This window comes from Pelodiscus sinensis, chromosome 4 (assembly GCF_049634645.1).
Source record: "Pelodiscus sinensis isolate JC-2024 chromosome 4, ASM4963464v1, whole genome shotgun sequence".
Lineage (NCBI taxonomy): Eukaryota > Metazoa > Chordata > Testudines > Trionychidae > Pelodiscus > Pelodiscus sinensis.
The window spans coordinates 24,987,325-25,008,377 of record NC_134714.1 but is presented as its reverse complement, the minus strand read 5'-3'; the positions used below and the strand labels follow the sequence as shown (position 1 = coordinate 25,008,377).

The 21,053-nt window shown below is 43.4% G+C and overlaps 1 protein-coding gene across 4 annotated transcripts in view; it reads right to left on the bottom strand.

Moving 5' to 3' along the window:
* The window catches only part of SETD3 (SET domain containing 3, actin N3(tau)-histidine methyltransferase), a 73,977-nt gene that overhangs the window by 25,809 nt on the left and 27,115 nt on the right, over positions 1-21,053 (bottom strand). For all 4 annotated transcript variants that reach the window (XM_075926602.1, XM_075926603.1, XM_006123762.4 and 1 more), the window contains exons 4-6: positions 19,785-19,933; positions 17,970-18,042; positions 17,182-17,438 (exon numbers count right to left, since the gene is read on the bottom strand). In XM_075926602.1, the coding sequence (XP_075782717.1) occupies positions 17,182-17,438; positions 17,970-18,042; positions 19,785-19,933 (479 nt within the window). The remainder of the gene's footprint in view (positions 1-17,181; positions 17,439-17,969; positions 18,043-19,784; positions 19,934-21,053) is intronic.

The window sequence follows — 21,053 nt, the reverse complement described above, 5'->3', positions numbered from 1 at the left end:
GCATGCCAAGCCCCAATGGACACTATTGAGCAAAAATTCTGAGCTGTGAACGGGGTATGTGCACACCAGGAGTGGCATCCATGTGTACAGATACTAAAAGAAAGATTTGCTGAATCCTTCTGTATTAAATTAAAGTACGTGATGGCAGGAAGGGAAGAGAGCATCAATCAGCTCACTATTAAACTTTTGTGCATAACTTTGATGTTACTGGATGCCTTGTTGGGAATATGAGATATGGTTTTGCACAAGAAATATTTTCAGAGAAAAATCTGTATTGTTTCTTAAATTTTCTCTGTGCAGAAATACATAGATATCTAAGATCTTTCTATCTCCTGATTTTCAAGGAGTTCATAGCAACATAATCGTAACACCTGCCTCTGCACAGGTAAGCAATCAAGCAAAACATGAATTGCTACAACACCAGGACCTTTCCCACTGACTTATTTAGGTTACCTCAGATTTAGAAGTCCCTCCCTGAAGAATTTCTCTTTTATGTTACTATTCTAACAGGATTCTACTGCCTGGATGAAAGCAACAGCAGCCATCAAGTATCCTGATTCTAAAAAGTACTTAGGCATGTTCTCAATGGTTTGCTGAATCAGGACCCAAAAGCTGAGTTCACAGACCTCTCTGCTCTGGCTTAAACATCATATTTACACTTTCATTCGTATTAAGTTACAACAGAGGTTCCCATACTTTGCTTCCTAATCTTGTTGACAATGAGGCTGTGAAAGGAGTCCAGGGAACCTTTTTCCTGTCCCTCTTTGAAGACTAAGTTTCGAGTACTCACATCCCAAAGGAAAAATATCGAACTATTTTTGCATCAATATCACTAATGTAGGTGTCAATCTCCTAAATAAAACATTGTGTGCCACTGCAGCTCTGTCAAGCTTTACTTCTGCATATCATCTCTGGAAACAACCCATATAATAAGTCCCCACCACTGTGGCTACTTCAATCACAATAACCCCCACTGTAGATTTTCCCACTCCTAATTGATTCCCAACGAACTAGTAGCTGCCTGGTGTTGCAAGCTGCCACAAGACTAATGCCACTTGCTTCTCAACTGTCAGAGAAGGTCTCATTCTCTTATTGCTGCACTTCAGGGCCAGGAAAAGCAATTTATAAGCATCCATGAAAGTGGCCCTACACATGCAAACATTTTTCAGCCACTTCAGATCATCACAGAGCTGCAGAATTATGCAACACCATCAGTCTGCTTGTCTCATGGCACCAGAACTGGTTTTCCACTGTCAAGAGAACCAAATAAAGTTGGTGAGTCCTGGATAGAGTCTAGATATACTCCAGCATAAAGTGCAAGATACTTCTATGATTCCATAGTACTTTGTTGCTGAATGGGTTCCATGCTTACCTTGCTATGGCGCCCGCATGGATAACCAGGAAAAAAAAAAAAAAGGATGCAAAAGGGTTGTTTGCCGCTGCTTTCAAAAGGAGGGGTGGAAGGAGATAGGTGCATATGGGACATTGACAACTAGGGACGTTTACATAAATACCCATTCGTTAACGTGTAACCGCTGTAATTTTTAGCGGTTACAGGTTTACCCAGGGGAGGGAAGGGGCAGACAGGAGCTGGGGCTTGCAGGGAGCTAGCCTATCTCCGCCTGTTCCTGCGTCCTCCCCACTGCCTCTCAAACAGGCAACAGCATCGGGAAGTGCAAGGGAGGCAGCAGGAAGCTCCCACCTCCCCACCCCTTGCTAACTCTGATACAGAGGAAACAAAGGGAGGGTACAGGTAGTCATTAAGATGAACTGATAAGCCCATCCCTACTGACAACATGTACCCAGAACCACCCACTGCATTGCTTTAGTCCCAGAATGCAAAGGGGCAGCAGAAACTGTGAGTGCCACTCACAGACTATCGCTATGAAAGTTGGTGGTAGCCACTGTACTGTGAACACAGTATGTTGAACTCTTGCATACAGTATACACGTGCATCTTTCACTTTACAAAATTTGGAACTAAAAAAATCATCCTTAATAAATTCAAACTTATCTTGTAGTATAGACAAGGCAAAAGTAAAACTCAGTTTAAGCTTCCAGCTTGTTAGCTTTCACTTCTTTGAACATTAAGCTCAAGAGTTTTTCTTTTGACCAAGAATTTTTTTCTTCCCCATCCCAGTGAAGTCTCTCATTTCCAATATGCTGACTAACACGAGAAAAAAATCATTAAAAGCTAATTGATACTATATGATAGCTTCAGGTGAAGGTGCAGGTGTACGAAAAGACATACTCAGGACCAGAAGCAAGAAGTTTTGTCCACAATTGCTGGGTAATCCTTTGAAGTAGGGGCCTTGAAGAAAAACTTCGCTGTATGGAGCTACAACTTCCCTTAAGCTTAACTAAATAAAAATTCAAAAAAGGAGCAACCAAGTGATCTAGAGGGAACCAAGAATTCTCATCTTCTCTATCGCTTGTGTGATGCCTAACCTAATGAGGTAACCCATTAGTCCTGAATGGTGGATAGGAAGAAAACTATAACAAGATGTTTTCTACTGTGTGTAATAGTTTATTTCTACAGATATACACGTGACAGCTAGGACTATGTCTATTCTAAAATAAGTAAGTGCAAGATTATATAAGGTGAGAAAATATCCTGGTTTGTAAATTTCTTTTGAACACCAGAGCAGATGGATCTCTAAACTTTAAAAGGAACAATAGGACAATAATTAATTAAAGCTATATTATTCGCCTTTTGATTTGATGAGGCACCTGAAAGTACTGTTAGCTTAAGTTTGGGACAGTTATTTTTGTTTATTGCATATAATAAATAGATAGAATATTCTGTATCATTCATACATTGCAGCAGAATTCTTATGAGGAAGGAATATAACACTTGCTGACATACTAGAGTTGAACTGTATCTTCCATTATTTCATACATTTCATTTGCCCCCCTCCCCCCAAATGTACATAGCCAATTGAGATAGCAGTGGCATCCTAGTCCCATCACACACACACACACACTAATCACATAAGTTACCAGTCCTAAGGTTCAGAAAGCAATCAATCCAGAACATCTGGGATGTAACAACTGGACATACACACCAGGTAGGTTCTGGCTTCAGTCTTACTCCCCCAGTCATCATACAGACTAATACAGGTTGAACCATTACTGGACCTCTGCCCACTGTGGCTCTTTCTACAGGTTGGACCTCCCTTGTCCAGCACCCTTGGGATCTGATTGGTCCCAAATCAGGTGATTTGTCGGACCAGGGGAGGTCCCTCCAAAAATGGCCTATGCTGTCCTGCTGCTTCCAGCTAGGGTTCCAGCTTAGCCCCGCTGCTGCCTGCCCAGCTGTAACTGCCGTTACTATTGGACCCCTGCGGCCACCCTTGCTGTCCCGAACTCCACAGCTGCTGCTGCAGTCCCCGAGCTCTATGGCCAGAGCTCCACATCTACTGCTGCTGGGCTGTGGCTGCCACTGCCAGGCTCCTGTTATCACCTGGTCACAGAGGTCAGAGCTCCCTCCTGCCCCTCCGTGCCCTGCCCCCTAGCTTCTGGCTTAGTCTCTGTGCCTTCCCTGCCACTCCTGCCCCATAGACTGACCTCCCTATACCTGGGCTCTGTGGTCCAGGAACCTCCATGATCCTATCGGCTTTTAAGTTGACTCCCCCCAGTACCAGCTACTGCTTTCCTCCCCCTTGCTGCCTCTGATGGAGAGGCAGCAAAGGGAGGGGGGAAGCAAGTAGTTGAGTAGTGAGTAGCCTAGGCTTATTGGGTAGTTGACTACTTGCTTACAACCCTAATATCCACTTAACAGGTAAAGCGAAGACAAGTTCAGTGAAAGTTTCCTCACAAAGTGATATTCATTTTTACTTTTAAGTTCCTCTAAGGTGATCTGGTTTAACTTCCCTTGTATTCAACAGCATGCCTCACTGAAACCCCATGTAGTAGTATGTAATGAGAGTCCAACATGAATTTGGTAGATCAGAACTTCAACCAAAATGCTATCATGGAAAGTCAAAGGGAAACATGTCCTATTTTTCACCAACAGAAAAGATTTCTGACCAGAATTACTATTATGCAATAAATATACACACACACACAGTTTTTATCGTGTGCTGTAAATACTGATTTTCTTTTATAAACGAAGAACTCACCATTCTTTCCTCTCCAACCCCCATCCAAATGTTTATACGAGTTAAACCAGGGTCAGCAACCTATGGCTCAGTAGAGAGCCACACATGGCTCTTTTGCTGCTCAAGCTCAGCCCTCCCTCTCCCCCGCCTCCTCCCCACAGCAGGGAGCCCGTGCTGGTGCCCCAGTCTCATGGCCCCTACAAGACTGGAGCACCAGCACCATCTTTCTGCGAGGGATGGTGGGGAGAGAAAGCATCCAAGTATCTCCACTGGATCCAACTCAATGGGAAGAAACTAGAGACGGAAGCAGCTGCATGCGCTGCCACTTCCCTGCACTGCTTCCTGGAGGCTTTCCCCACTGCTCCCATTGGCTGGAATCTGGCCAAACAGTGGGACTGGCACAGGGCACAAAAGCAGTTAAGTACACCTCCTTCCCCTCATGCCCAGACCCTGCACCCTTCCATGCGCCCCCTCCCCCAAAGCCCTTCACCAAGACCCTGCACCCCCTGGCCTGTTCCTGTCCCCTCACCCTGGCCAGACACCCTACCATCACCCTGCTTCCATCATCTCTCCCCTAGCCAGACATTCACTGCCAGTATGCTCCTGTACCCTCCCTTGCTCCTGCCCTTTCCCCCCTGGCCAGACACCTACCCCCAACCTGCTCCTGTACCCTTTCTTGCTCCTGCAACTCCACCCTGGCCAGACACCCTATACCCCCCAGCCTGCTCCTGCCCCTTCCCCATGGCCATACACCCTACCTTCCACCCAAATCCACTCACTGACAGCGCTGTCCCATACACTTAACCCTTAATTTTTGGGCCCAACCCAGAGCCGGGGGGAAGGAAGGGGCACAAATCTACTAACCCTGGAACCCCAGAAGAGTTGGTCTGGTCTGAGGCCTTGAATGTCAGTCCTCCTTGCCCCTCCCCCCATCATGGGGCTGGAGTAGACACCCCTGCCATAAAGTTGAAATTTTTTGTTTTAGACGTAATATTTTACTTTATTTAAAATGAAGACTGAACAAGGCCCCGATCACAATCACAGCCCAGCCACCATCTGGCCGCTGCATCCTGGGGCAGGCCCCGTGGTCTGGACCCCATCTGGCCCCAGGAAGGGCTGGTGGTGGCCCCCTGCTGATGTGGCATAGATAGGAGGGGAGGCTACAATCCAGCTCCAGTGATCCTGGCCCAGGCCTTCGTCCAGCCCCTGCTGCCTGGGTGCAGCAGCCCAGCCCTGGCTAGGTAAGGTAATTTAGTCCCAGGACCCCCCCCCCCCCATACTCTATATCCCACCCCCAGTGCCCTGCCTCCTGCACCTCCCAACCCCTGCCCTGAGCCCCTCATCACTCTAACCCTGACTCCTGCACCCCCATATCCACAAACTGCACCCCCAGCAGCAGCAGCAGTCCCATTAAATAAAGTCTGTGGGTACATTTCATTCATGCTATTATTAATCATGTCAATTATCAATAATATTAAGTTGTATATTTTCAAGTCATGCAAATGAGTATTCATATACGGCTCTTTGTTGACCACTTGTTCTGAATTTTGATATAGTTTGGCTCTTTGGTTTGAAAAGGTTGCCGTCCTCCAAGTTAAACTAATTTAGCAACACATACTAGCCTCCTAATATCAAGTCTGACCATAGAGGATAATACAATTTGTAATTTCATTAAAATTAATAATTTAACACAGACACGTCCCCTAAACAATCATGCAGTCCTTGAAAAATACATCCTTTGAATATTTTTCCTGGTGGAAAGCTCAATCTAGTCAACAAAGTAGAAGGTTTAAGTACACAACAATCTCCACTGAGGGTCTCAGCCCCACACCAAGCAAAGGCAACATCTTTAGTGAAAAACCTAACTGCTCCTAGAAACTTCTGCTTGATAATGATCCCAAAGCAGTGCAGACTGGTCCACGTTGATTTTCATCATTTGAATCAGCTGCCACCAAAAGGTTGGTTTTCTTCTTTGGTGGTTTGGGTTCTATGGTTTCTGCATTGTTGTGTTGCTCTTTTAAGAATTCTGATAGCATGTTCCACATCTCCTCTCAGATTTTGGAGGGAACTTCAGATGTTTAAACCGCGAGTCAAGTGCTGTAGCTATCTTTAGAAATCTGATATTGGTACTTCCTTTGCATTTTGTCAAATCTGCAATGAAAACGTTCTTAAATCGAATACATGGTGGATCATCATCCGAGATTGTTACAAGATGAAATATATAGCAGAATGCTGGTAAAACACAGAGCATATTATTTTAACAAAAGTCATCAGCATGGAAGCATATCCTCTGGAATGGTGGCCTGAGCATGAAGGGACATACAAATGTTTAGCACGGGGGTTGGCATAAGTGACACGCAAGCTGATTTTCTGTGGCACATGGGATGAGAGCTCAGCCCAACAAACCTCAGGATTGCTGCACAGCTACAGGCTGGAGCATCAGCTCTGGCTTCCTGGGGGGAGGGGGGTGAGACAGGAGAGGCATGCGCATGGCGTGGCATAGAGGTCGGTGCAGCCCAGCAAGACCCTGCACTGAGCTCTGTGTCCCTGGGGCTGCCCCTGCTTGGCCTGGGCATGCAGCTCCTAGGAGCTATGGGGTTAACGCTACAGGTTCTGCCTCCTGCTCTGGGGGGGTGGGGCGGGGCGGGACAGGGCGGCGAGTCACATGTGGGATGCCAAGGCCAGCACTGTGCTGCGCTGCTCCCCACAAGGTGTGTTTGTGGGGGGGGGGGGCCTCTTTCCCAGCACCCTACTGCTCCTGTCCGTGCTGGAAACAGCCCTGGACTCTGCCAGTGCCCGCGGCCTGCAGGCAAGGGGCAAGTGCCAGCAAAGGGCTGGTTCGGGAAGGGAAGTAACTCTACCCCCCCATGGCTCCTCCTCACCCCAGCACTGCTCCCAGGGGCTGCAAGTCCCAACACTGCTGCCCTGCTGGTGAGTGCGCAGGGGGTACTGGTATGAGAGGGCACGAGAGGGCATGAAGGAGGATGCAGGGACAGGCTGAGAGGGATCAAGAGCTGCACTGAGGGGGGTGGGACGATATAGAGGAGCAGGCTGAGGAGGATCATGGGGCTGAGGGGAGTGAGCTAGGACAGAGTGAAGATATGGGGGGGGGGATACAATTTTACTTTGTAGAAGCTGCACTTTCCTTTACTCCCCATTTCTTTGCCTCCCTCCCCAACTAGCTATTTGGCAGCACTCACCTTGTCTTCGTTAGTTCCCCAACCCCCTCCCACCCCAAAACTCTCTCTTGTACTCCACCCCACATCCTCTCCTGCTGCCAAACTCCCTTCCAGACCCTGCCCTCCTCACCTCATCCTACACCTGTCCTCCCACGCAGATCCTGCATCTCTATCCTACTCGCAGCCCTATCCTGCACACTGAACCCCTCATTTTTGTTCCCACACCAGAGCCTAAGGGGGTCCACGAAATCCACTAACTCTGGAATCCCAGAAAAGTAAATCTGGCCTATGGGAAGCCCTGAACTTCAGTCCTCCTGTCCCTTCCCCTCAGCCTGTGGGGCTGGACTGCCACAAAAGTGATGTGTCTCAGTTGGGGGCCACATCAGTAAGGGTTGGAGGTTTTTGGAGGAGTTCTTTTGCTTCTCATTTGTGTAGTCCCGACATGATTTTTGTGGGTCAGTGGCCCCCGACCCAAAAAAGATTCCCCATCCCTGTCATAAATAAAGGAAACATTGAAACCTTGTGTGTTGGATAAAATAATATTTTACTGTATTTAAAATTAAGTTTGATTAACACGAGAAAGTTAAAATGCTTAATCTGTTTAATAATTTAAAATAAACCATTCTTCCTAGCTGTAGCACTAGAAAAAGGCTCAGACATAATTATATAATGAACAATGAGTTTCCATTTGCAACTGGTGGCAAGGTTTGCATTAACCTATGTGGCCCATGGGGTGCACAGTGGAAAGAGCCCCTCTCCCTCTCCTGGGACAGTAGCACAGCCCAGGGCAGCAGGCATGCAACTTCGGAAAGGTTGCCAACCTCTGGTTTAGCATATCTGGCACAAATACCTTGAGGAGTATAAGATATTACTCGAGAATACAGGGGAGTTATCAGGAAAGCAAAAGCGCAATTGGAATTGCGGATAGCAAGGGATGTGAAGGGTAACTAGAAAGTCTTCTACAGGCATGTTAGCAATAAGAGGATGATCAGAGAGGGTGTGGGGGCCCTTATTAAAGGAGGGAGGAAACCTAGTGCCAGATGATGTGGAAAAAGCTGAAGTACTCAATGCTTTTTTTGCGTCTGTCTTAACAGACAAGGTCAGCTCCCAAACTAATGCACTAGGCAACGCAGTATGGGAAGGAGGTGGACAGCCCTTGGTGGGGAAAGAACAGGTTAGGAACTATTTAGAAAAGCTAAATAAACAAATCCATGTGTCCGGATTTAATGCATCCAAGGGTACTGAGGCTTTGGTCATTATCTTTGAAAACTCGTGGAGATCCGGAGAGATCCTGGATGATTGGAAAAAGGCAAATGTAGTGCCCATCTTTAAAAAAGGGAAGACAGACAATCCAGGGAACTACAGACCAGACAGCCTTACCTCAGTCCCCGGAAAAATCATGGAGGGGATCCTCAAGGAATCCATTTTGAAGAACTTGGAAGAGGGGACAGTGATCAGGAATAGTCAACATGGATTCATGAAGGGCAAGTCATGTCTGACCAATCTGATTAGATTCTATGATGACGTAACTGGAGGGCAGGGATATGGGAAAGTCAGTTGGATGTGATATACCTTGACTTTAACAAAGCTTTTGATACAGTCTCCCACAATATTCTTGCCAGCAATTTAGGGAGTATGGATTGGATAAATGGACTGTAAGATGGATGGAAACCTGGCTAGACTGTCAGGCCCAACAGGTGATCAACGGCTTGATGTCAGGTTGGCGGTCGGTTTCTAATGGAGTGCCTCAAGGATCAATTCTAGGACTGATTTTGTTCAGTATCTTCATTAATGACCTGGATGAGGGGATGATTTGCACCCTCAGTAAGTTTGCGGATAACACTAAACTAGAGGGAGAGGTAGATATGCTGAAGGGCAGGGATAAGATCCAGAGTGACCTAGACAGATCAGAGGATTGGGCCAAAAGAAATCTGATGAGGTTCAACAAGAACAAGTGTAGAGTCCTGCACTTGGGATGGAAGAATCCCAAGTATTGTTACAGGCTGGGGACCGAATGGCTAAGTAGCAGTTCTGCAGAAAAGGACCTGGGGTTTATAGTGAATTAGAAGCTGGATATGAGTCAACAGTGTGTCCTTGTAGCCAAGAAGGCTAATGGCATATTAGGTTGCATTAGGAGGAACACTGCCAGCAGATCTAGAGAAGTGATTTTCTCCCCTTTATTCGGCTCTGGTGGGGCCACATCTAGAGTATTGTGTCCAGTCTTGGGCCCCCACTATAGAAAGGATGTGGACACATAGGAGAGGGTCCAGTGGAGGGTGACCAAAATAATTAGGGGGCTGGAGCGCATGACCTTTGAGGAGAGACTGAGCTATTTGGGTTTGTTTAGTCTGCAGAAGAGTGAGGGGGGATTTGATAGCAGCCTTCAACTTCCTGAAGGGAAGTTCCAAAGAGGATGGAGAAACTCAGGTGTTCACAGTAGTGACGGGTGGCGGAGCAATGGTCTCAGGTTACAGTGGGGGAGGAGAGGGTCCAGTGGAGGGTGACCAAAATAATTAGGGGGCTGGAGCGCATGACCTTTGAGGAGAGACTGAGCTATTTGGGTTTGTTTAGTCTGCAGAAGAGTGAGGGGGGATTTGATAGCAGCCTTCAACTTCCTGAAGGGAAGTTCCAAAGAGGATGGAGAAACTCAGGTGTTCACAGTAGTGACGGGTGGCAGAGCAATGGTCTCAGGTTACAGTGGGGGAGGTCCTGGTTGGATATTCGGAAAAACTATTTCACTAGGAAGGTAGTAAAGTACTGGAATGGGTTACCTAGGGAGGTGGTGGAATCTCCATCCCTAGAGGTTTTTAAGCCTTGGCTTCACAAAGACCTAGCTAGGTTGATTTAGTTGGGATTGGTCCTGCCTTGGGCAGGGGGCTGGACTTGATGACCTTCTGAGGTCTCTTCCAGCTCTATGATTTCTATGAAAGTCAGCTAAAAAAGTCCCATGGAAATTCCTGTTCTCACTTTCAGATAACATTGTAAATAAGAAACAGGCAATATTATCTCCCATAAATGTAAAGGAGGAGGACTGGTTGGATCCATAGCCTCTAAAGTTGTATTTTATTTTTGAATGCAGTTATGGATCAACAACAACAACAATCCATATTTTTAAGTCCCACTTCCACAATAAATTGAACTACAGTTCTTGTGTGGTAAACTGAAAAATACTACTTTTTTATTTATTTTTTTACAGTGCAAATAATTGTTATAAAAACAACAAAGTGAGAACTGTACACTGTGCATGCTGTGTTGTAACTGAAATCCAAACAAAATATTTATAATAAATTTCAATTGGTATTCTATTAGCAGCAGCGTGATTAAAGCTATGATTAATCATTATTAATATTTTAATCATTTGATAGTCCTAGTAATTTTCATGTTAAATTTAACAGGATTTAAAAAATTAATTAAAACTACAAATTAAATATTTGTTTTATAATGGGGCACCCAACAGAACATCATTACAGATGCTGTAATCTATAGCCTCTGGCTCTGTGCTGGAAGGGAGAACTGAAGTGCATTCCAGTATTTCCACCTGCCACTCCTGATTCCTTTCGCTGATCTATGAAAAAAACTGCTCTGTAATAAACTGGAAGCATGCAGTCAGATGCGGCGGGGGGAGGCGGGGAAATCAAATAGGAAATCCAATGCATATTCCTTCAAAAAGTCACAAAAGATATTTATAAAGAAAATATAACAAATGAACTCATAGTGAATATCTAAACTATATGGCTCCCTCTTGTGCTGCTTATACCACATTTCAGTGCACAAAAAAAATCCCACCAACATTAAACCAACATTTGGACTCTGTTCAACCTTCAGTTCACATGCTATGCCCATCACTGCCAACAGAAGTTACATGCACATGCATCCAAGAGAAACGAAAACCCTGTAGTGAACAAAAGTTCTCCTTGAAACTAACAATAAAAACCTCTTAAAAGAAAGGCTACATACATATAATGCTACTGATTTTGAAATTTCCTGCTTTTTATAAGTAGCATTCCAGGGTCCAAATATACCTTTCAAGTCCATCTGCAAAAAGTTTTCCCCCTTAAACTATATGTTAGTTATCCAATTACAAACATTTAAAAAGGTGTCAGTTTGGTTTATAAGTCCTGGCTAACGTGCTCAAGGGTTTATTTTTGTCTGCTCAATCTCACACCTGTTTTTGCTTATCAAACCAGACTACAGTTTAGCTGGTAACAGCTGTTAAATGCAGGAGTCTGCCTGTTCCTCATGTGTATCTGAGACTAAATCACTTTGAGAAAGGGTTTAGAAATATAGTCTTAAAAGAATACCTCATTTATAAAGAAACAAGTGAAACAAAGCAGACTACCACCAGTAAAAAACATTTAACTCTGCATTCACATGAAAAGCAAAATGTGTTTTAATGACTGTCAACTTTATTTGTGAAGTAAACTAAGTATCTAATTGACTATACCATTAACCACCTAAATTCCCAAAAGTCACTAAAGAGTCACATTGTGCAAGCTAAAACCAATCCAGAATGAAGGGATTAAAATATTTTTACTTCACTCATCAGTCTCATCCTTTTTTCTAATGTTGGAAGCCATTATTATTATACGTTTCATTGTAATATGACAAGCATTTCCTTCTGTGGCGGAGTAGCTCAAGAGTGTGGTGAAGTTAGAAGACTGGTTTGTATAAAATGGAGCACATATCAAACTCAAAAAGATTTTCCTTAATGTCTAACTTCTGGTCACAGGGGCCAGCTTTAATACAAATTTCTACACTAAAAACATGGGAAGTACTAAAGGAAACAAGTGGTGCATGAAACCTAATATTCCCTTTTGAAATACACTCAACTTATAGTACTTTGGGCAGCATCCTTTAAGGTTAAGATGTTTTTACTACAAATTCATCTCTTGCTCTGCTCCCAGTGTCATTACCACAAGCTTAATAACTTGAAAAATAATTCACCATTTGGACCAATACCTTCAATGTTAGACTTCTTGCCAAAAAAACATTTGTGTTCATGTGTAAAAATTATACTAACATGGTTATGAGCTTTTCTAATTTCTAAGAAAGGGTTTTTTGTTTTGGAGGTGAGCAGAGATATATGAAGGAGATTTAAGGGGGAAGGGTTCTGCTGATTTTTTTTTCTGCCTTCTACAATGCTCTGAAAATTATCAGGTCTCTCTGGGGAAAAAAGTTGTAAAATACATATAAAACCAAAGGCTGTGCAATGTGGTGGTTAATACTGACCCTTAGTTACTTAACTTTCTAACAGATTTTAACTGTACAGAATTAACTTTTAGTTTTGCATTTAATTATTGTGTAGTTGTCAGTGTCAGATAGAGGGCACATAATTCTCACTTACCAGAGTGTGACTCAATGCTAAAGTTATGCCAGAATGGTCCATAACACTGTTCTGATCTTTCCTTCCATTCTGGAACTTCTGCTGGTTCCAGTCCAGAAGGCCTCTTTCCCTCCTCAAGTGCTAAGTCAAGAGTGGGAAACCTAAGGCCCGGATGTGGCTTCTGGCTTGCCTGGATGCAGCCCCAAAGGCTCAGAGCTCCTCCAGCATTGGGGACCTCGTGCTGGTGCGCCAGCTTCCCCATAGTTCCCCCTCAGGACTGGTGCACACAAAATCTACTAGCCTGGGCCCCACTAGGCTCTGGTGGGCGAGGAGAATGTGGGGAATGACTCTCTCATCAGTCAGGAGCCACGTCAGTGAAGGGTTTGGTTTTTTTTTCCCCCCCCCTCACTTGTGTGCAGCCCCCTACTGATTTTCTGTGGGTCAGCGGCCTCTAATCCAGAAAAGGTCCCTCGCCCCGTGCTAACCCTAGGTGATCGAGTTTGGTGACAAGTTAGCATGGAAGGACTTGGGGACATTGCAACCAGGATTGGGTTAGGGAACACGGGGTTGGATCCACCAGAAGCCTGTTCCAGAAGCCAGGCAGCATGACTGCTTGGACAACACAATCCACCATAGGCACAGGGAAGGCCAGGGAAAGGACGGGCTTTGTGGAGAACTACTCCTGCTCCTCTGGGAAGCCTGAATTTCCCATCACTCCCTCTTCATCCTTGGTCTACTTAGGGTTCCTCACCTACCTGCATGTCCTTACTTTTTTAGAGTGCTATTACTAAGTTAAATCCAATTAAAACCATTGCATAATGGGAACTAGCACAAACCCCAATGGAAATGAAAATGGCTATTAATATTTGATAGTGTACAACCATTGTAGTGCAGCGCATTAATGATAAATGGAATGAGTAAAGATCTGGAAATCAAAAATTCCTAAATTCTAAGCCCAGATCTGACAATGATTCACCGTGCAATCTCAAGTGTCTCACTCAGGCTGAGTATATGCTAGAAAGGTTTTGCTGATACAAGTATAATGGCAAAATACTCCCTCTGAATGCAGATGCAGCTATACAAGCAAAAACGTGCTTTTTCTGGAAGTAAGAACAACCACTCCCCATTTATGTGTTGGGTCGGAATATCAGAGTCGAGGACAGTGTGTGTTTGTGAAAATGACAGACACACACACACAACGTCTGAGACTGACAGATTTGCATTGCCAGGCTTCCTCCACCCCCTTCTCTCAGTGTGAAGATAGGTAGGGTACAGAAGTGCGACAAGGAAGTACACCCTGACATCAGCACCACGCTCTTCTCCCTCCCACACTCTGCACAGGAAGCAGAAGGTTCCCGGGGGTGGGGGGTGGCAACTCCAGGGCAGAGGGCAGGAGCAGCATGACAGTGTATGGAGTGGCAAATGAAGTGCCAGCTCTTGATAACTTCCTAGCCAAATCACTCAGGATCACCTGTCAGAGGCTCCAAGATCTACCGGTAGATTCTGATCTGGTTGCTGACTACTGACTTAGAGAAGGGTGCTAACTATTGAATCATCCAAACAACTTCCATGGAGGCCTTCCATCTAAAATATTAACCATATCCCAAACCAGGCAGAAGCAGGCTGATCAGCTGATCACCACCTCAAGGTGTTATAGTTGGAATAACTAGGTAAATCTACACTTCTTAAAGTAGTAATGGCCCAATCTTCATATAAATACAAATATATTACTACACAGAATACTGATGTTTGTGTGATCATAAACAGGGGATTCCCCCATTAATACTGTTCTAAAACCAGTTACTGATTTTTCATTTTTCTGCCTGGAAAGCAACACCAGTTTCTTCTCCCAAATCGTAACATTTTTCTATTCTAGCACAATTTTCAATACGATTGGCAAATGCCCAACACAAGCCAGATTATTAATTATAAAGCTATTTTCATGGTAATTTTTAAATATTAAAAGAAATATAAAACATTTTAAAATTCAATACATATGGAATAAGTGCTGGGCAACCTGTGGCCCACTGGGAGTTCTACACATGGCCTGCAAAACATTTTGTTTACCACTGCCCACACACAGAGTTGCCAGAATGCACTGGTTTCCATCAGCATCTTTTTTCCCCCCTTCTTACTGGTATTACTAAAGTGACACGCACATAAAGCAACAGCATGTGAAGTGAAGTGAGGTGAGCCATGTGTTCCCTCTGCATCCAATCAAAGTACTTGATTGGATGCAGGTCAGTGGGCACATCCCGCAAATTCCAGGTTTGTAAACACAGCTAGCACAACTATCCTCTTCCAGGAGACCATCTTTGTCATGACAATCTTGCAGCCCACTGAAATGGAGGGCCATTCATGCAGCTCACAATCTAGCCTACGTTGCCCATCTAAATAAGTTAAGTGTTTAGTTGTGCTAGGAAAATGGGATGTGCCTGGGATGGGACAGCTTCTCATAAAACTATACAGTAAAAAGAATCACTAGGCAAGTGAAAGGGACTGGCTGGGATCATGCTTCTACCCCCACCCGGGACTGCCCCAACCCTGAACCTCCCACCCCAGATGCCCTTTTTTGGGGGGGGGGGGGGGGGAGAAGGGAGAAACTGAAGCACATTGAACCCAATTCATAGAAAGCTGTTCGCCTTCGTCAGGGAGTGGAGAGGAAAGTGCACAATTTGCTCCATTCTTCACTCTGGCTGGAGAGTGCAGGAGGAAGACAAACTTGGACCTGCTCCAGCTGGAGGACACACACCCCTTCCCCAGTTGTGCCTTCTGGAGCTGCAGCGGCCATGGAGAGGCACTTCTCACCAAGGGCTTCATTTCAGATTTTGGGAGGGAAGACCTGTGGATGCTGGGATGGAGGGGTGGAAGGAGGACAGAGGCTTCAGCACTGTTACTGAGCATGCTCAATACAAGCCAAGCACCAAATGGGGAGGGAAGGAGCCAATGAGATCAGCCCTCTCCCCAACCAAGGTAACCAAGGTACTGGAAAACTCTACTTTTTTGGCAGACAATTTAGTAGTTAGCTGATAGGAGCACTTCATCTAATTCTTATATAAAAGAAAGACAGAAAATTAAATAAATACTAGACCCATTCAGCTCTAACATCTTGTGTCACGTCACTTAAGGGCCTTAACATTTTAATGTAGAGTCTTATTTTGTTACTATCTCTGTGGAGAGATACACCCATCAGGGCTCCTGGGCTCTGTCTCAGCTCTGGAAGGAGAGTGGGGTCTAGTGGGTTATAGCAAGAGGGCAGATACATTTCAGCTCTTATATAAGAATGTCAGAATGGCCATACTGAGTCAGACCAAAGGTCCTTCTAGCCCAATATCTTCCAACAGTGGCCAATAACCTTTTTCAGATGGGTTGACCAGATCTACATACAGTATTCAAGATGTGGACATATAATGACTTTATATAGAGGCAATACAGTATTTTGTCATCTTATATGTTCCCTTCCTAATGATTCCCAATATTCGGATAGCTTTTTAGTTTTTAGATTGCCACAGCACATTGAACAGATGTTTACAGGGAACTATCCACAACAATTCCAAGATCTCTTTCTTAAGTGGTAACAGCTATTTTGTATCAATAGTTAGGATTATATATTCCCATGTTCATTACTTTGCACTTATCAACACTGAAGTGCATCTACCTTTGTTGCCCAAACATCCAATTTTGTGAACTCCCTTTATCTCGTTGCAGTCAGTTTTGATTTAGTCCCTGTTCATGCCTTTTTCAAGAACATTTCTAAATTTAACACAGTAATCCCAGCAGCACAACACTCAGTCGTACTCCTTTCCCCCTTATCTTTTAAGTGGGGGTACCTCTCTCCTCCCACTGGCCCGGTTTTCATGATGATCTAACTATCCTTCAATTACTAGAATGCCCAGCCTTTTGTTATTCTTAATCACCCTGCCTTCTTTTTTTTATTACAAACGCCCTTTCCTAAAGGCAAAGCTACAAGGAGCCCAAACTGTTGCATTTAAGAACTACCTCTGGAGTCAGGACATGCAGCTTTAAGCAGTCCTCAAGTATGAAATCCAGCGGGTTCAAACACAGGGGTGGGGGGGGGGGGGGGGGCTATTGCTCCCTAGCCCTCAATGAATGGTGCCTTTGCTTCTCACCTGACCCCACAGTGCTGCGATATTCCTCTCTTCACAGGGCAGCCTGCATACTGAACTCATTTCCAGCCCCACACCAGAGCAATGATTAAATGCAGCATGTACATTTGTGTTTCATTTTCCAAAATCAAAAGTTAGTTAAAGACTCAAGCAACAAGGGGTAAATCTTCTAGTATGATACAAATGAAAGGCACTTCTAGAATTAATAATTTATCGAACTTTAAAGATGATGGTTCAATTTCTGCTTCCTGTAAATTCGGCTACTTTGTATCAAACCTACTAAAATATGACATCCGCTCTTTTATATGTTTGTCTACTGCTAAATTACATATAATGAATCATATTTTCAGCTTTTTAAACAAAAATAAAAATTGTTTTATCATTTAATGTCATTGTTTTACCCCTTTTACTCGCAAAACCCCATAAATGCAATATTAAATTTAAGCTGCTTACCTGAATGACTTTGTAGAAATAGGCATACTGTCTAGCTGTATTTTTATACTGGCTAAAGACATCATGTATGGCCTGAGTTGACTGAAGATACTGCACTTCATCTTCTTCAAAATATAAAGGGGTATCGTAGTCACTGGGGAGAGTTTGGATGTATGGCAGCCAGAAAGAGAGAGGATTGGCACGTTCACAAAGAAGATGAAATGCCAATGTAATATTTCCCATGGCCTGTAGAATTCGGTCTTGAGAATACAAGGACCCTGAATTAACCATAAAGAACAATAAAAGGCTGAAAATAGTTATATTAAATTTATTTTAAATTAATACAATTAAAAACTGTGCATGGAAATTGTACCAGTGTACAGGGCTCCTGAGAGACAAGATTGTTATACTGAGTGCTTGTAATAAAGATACCACATAGCTGTATGACATTAGGATATACTTTTGTATGGCTAAAAATAGATTAATCCAAAGCAATCTATCAAAACAAAGCTATAGAAACATCAGGAATCTATCGCTACTGAAATGCATCCACCCTCTAAGGAGAGAGTGTCAGCCAGGCGAATAGCTGGTGCATGGGTCGGGGAAGGAGGTGGGGAAAAAAAAGAGAGAGGATGGCAGAGAGAGAAAAGAAAGAGGGTAATGAAATTCTGGTCATTGGTACTTCAAGACTTGAGATACCGAAAACCTGCTTAGACCACTATTCTAGTCCCATGTCAATGTGTAATATTATATCAAATAAACTCTTCCCATTGCACATATTTATAAGCAAGTTCAAAAGTTGCTCTTACCTAACACTGAATTTTTAGCTGATTCAACTGTCATCAGCATCTTTCTAGGAACCCAAAGAAACAACTCTTCTGCCTAAAAAAGGAAAAACAAAGCAAAGCAAAACAAAAAACAAGGAAGGACAGAAACTCATTATTTCACATGAAATACAAAACACCATTTCCTTAAAATATCTCATATATACATGTACATAGCCTTTAAGTAAATTAAAGGTTTTCCTGTCTTTCTTTAATCCTAAAGTTATTTTGAACCAAGACTCTTTGCCCATTCACTACCAAGTAAACTGACATACTGTGAGAACTTCCTACACTATCATAACAAAAGTTACATAAGAAAATAAATCTAGCCCGAGGGAGGAGCAATAAGCCAGATGTAGCTCACCAGGATTAACCCCTAATGAGTTACCAGCACTTTATTTACCTGCGCTTCCACAGTTATTGCTGCTTAAAGCTCCCATTAGCTGCGGGTCGCTGTTCCTAGCCAATGGGAGCTGGGTAAAGTGGTGTCCCAGTCCACGTTGCTTCCTGCAGTTCCTATTGACCAGGAACAGTGAACCATGGCCAATAGGAGCTTCGAGCTGCAGTATCCGTGGAAACACAGGTAAATAAAGCACTGGTGGCCCACCAGAAGCTAATCCTGGTGAACTGTGTTCAGTCGGCAGGCTGGCTATTGCTCACCTATGGTCTAGCCTCTACCTGGTTTAAAATATCATGCATAAATATTACCTTAATATTAAAATGAATGTACCCAGGTTACAAAGTCAAGCACTCACAACTAAGTAGTACTCAAAGTTAAGATGACTGAATCACCTTAATTCTTCCTTCTCATTTGCATGTGTTATGATGCAGTCTCTAATTACATGAAAACTAGTATGGGATCATATGACCATTAACTTTTAGCGCATAGATGGAGGAAGCTGTTCAATATTTTATCCTCCTCATTCTATTAACTACACACCATCTAAATCCTGTAACAAATATGGAAATATTCATTTCTTTGCTATGGCATTTTTAATTGTAGCATCTGAGTGTTTCTCACACATTAACATCCTTGGCGGAGACAATTGTTAATGAATAACCAGTTATCCTGTAAGCATCACCCATAATAGATGATGCTTACTGGGTAATGGTCAACTGGTAGCTAGGGAGCAGCCCCCTGCCCACCATGGGTGAAGGGCTGCTCCAGCCCCACTGGGCCCCCACGCAGGGCTGCCAACTCCCATCTCATATAGGCTGGGAGTTGGCAGCCCATTGCAGAGTAAGCAGCAGCCCCCCTCCAGCCCTCCTTTGTTTAATCAGTTAACCGGTTAAAACTGCACATTTAAACCAGTTAACTAATTAAATGAGATTTTACATCCCTAATCTCCACTGCAAGTAAACAGAGCATTATTATCCCAATTTTACATAGGAAATATACAACAAGGGAGAACCTTTACACTAGTAGACTTGTAAACTAAGAAAAATACAGTTTGGGCATATATTGTATACCCAGAGGATGGAGTAGCAGAAGGGCATGCGAACAGCAAGGCATAAAGATACAAGAAATGGTTAGCTAAATTGTCTGAATAAATAACCAAACTAAAGATTCACAATTAGTACTTTTTTACAACCCATAAAACAACTGGCCATTGTTAAATAATACTAAATTAGTATTGTAAATGTACTCTTTCGTATAGTTTACAATACATTTATAACAGTTCCAGTGAAGTGAACTCTCCATTGGAGAGAGAAAAAGAATAGTTTCAATGTTCTGGTGTCACTCTTCCACTATGTTTACAGACATGATTTTCTAATTTGTTTAAATGTTCATATGCTTACCTTTATTTCTCTTGTTGCTTTCAAACCAAAGCCCTCTTCTTCAAAATTTGCTAATTCGAAACCTTCTGTGGATGCTCCATTTTCAGTGGCCCATTTCATTAGTTCAGGAAAATAGTCTTCTCTTTTTCCATCAAAGGTAACAGACAAACCTATACGCACAAGTTATAAAAATAGAGAAATGAGAGGATCTAACAATCCACAGAGGGTCAATATAAATGACATAAATGAAGAACACCCAACTATCACACAGCTATCCTTTGAAGAGGTTGGGTCAGAATGAGTGTTTGTTAAAAGTAACTCAATAAAGTTCTACAGTCATATCCAATTTTATTCAACTTAAACACTGCCACATTTGCTTACTAGTCACCTTAAAAATGGTAAACTAAGGTAGTCTGTGAAAGAATATGTATGAAAATTTTCTTTTCCTTTTTTCATTTAAATGAGCGGAGAGAAAAAGACATTCCAGTGATAAGGGTTGATAACTGCATTGATCAGAACACTAACGTGAATTACTCCTGGGAAAATTCTGTGCCAAAAAATTAAGAATTCTGCATACCAGTTTCAATTATTTTTGGTTATTTATTTCAATGTCTGTAACAATACAGACAACAAAAGATTCAGGAAATTTTTTCTGACCTAATAAATTCATTATTAGGCATATTAATATATAAATAAATAATAATTTGTTTAAACTACTGTATTTCTAGCATCCTTTGGAAGCAGGGGAAAGGCTTGAGGGAGTCAGGGGTATTGAAGCAGCTGAGGGAGAAGGAAACAGATCATTAGGTATGAATTTGGAGAGTTGTTGGATATGGATGGAAGTAGTATGGAACAGGATTTTTTGGGGAGTGAGGAGGGATTGTTATGGAGCTTCCCCCATGCAGATTCTGGGAGAATATTAGCCTCTCCCATTCAGTCAGGAACATCTGCCCGTTGCCAGATATTCCTGGATTCCTACGTCCTTGCAACCCCTATCTATGTGTCTCCCTCCATTCCTACTCAGACACCCACTCCTCCATCCTCATGTGGCGCTGCACCCCCTCCATGTGTCTGTGCCCCTATTTAGCCATCCCCTGACCCTATCTATGTAGCTCTGCAACCCCATCCCCATGTGGTCCTGTGCCTCCCCTCCCATTAAGCCCCAGTTTTCTCCCACTAGCACTCATAAGCCTGTCTGACTATACCCAATACCCCACATTGTCTATCTCCCAACAGGACTTGACAGATGCTGTGAAGAAGGCAGGCTCTTTCTTTTCCCTAGCTGGCTGG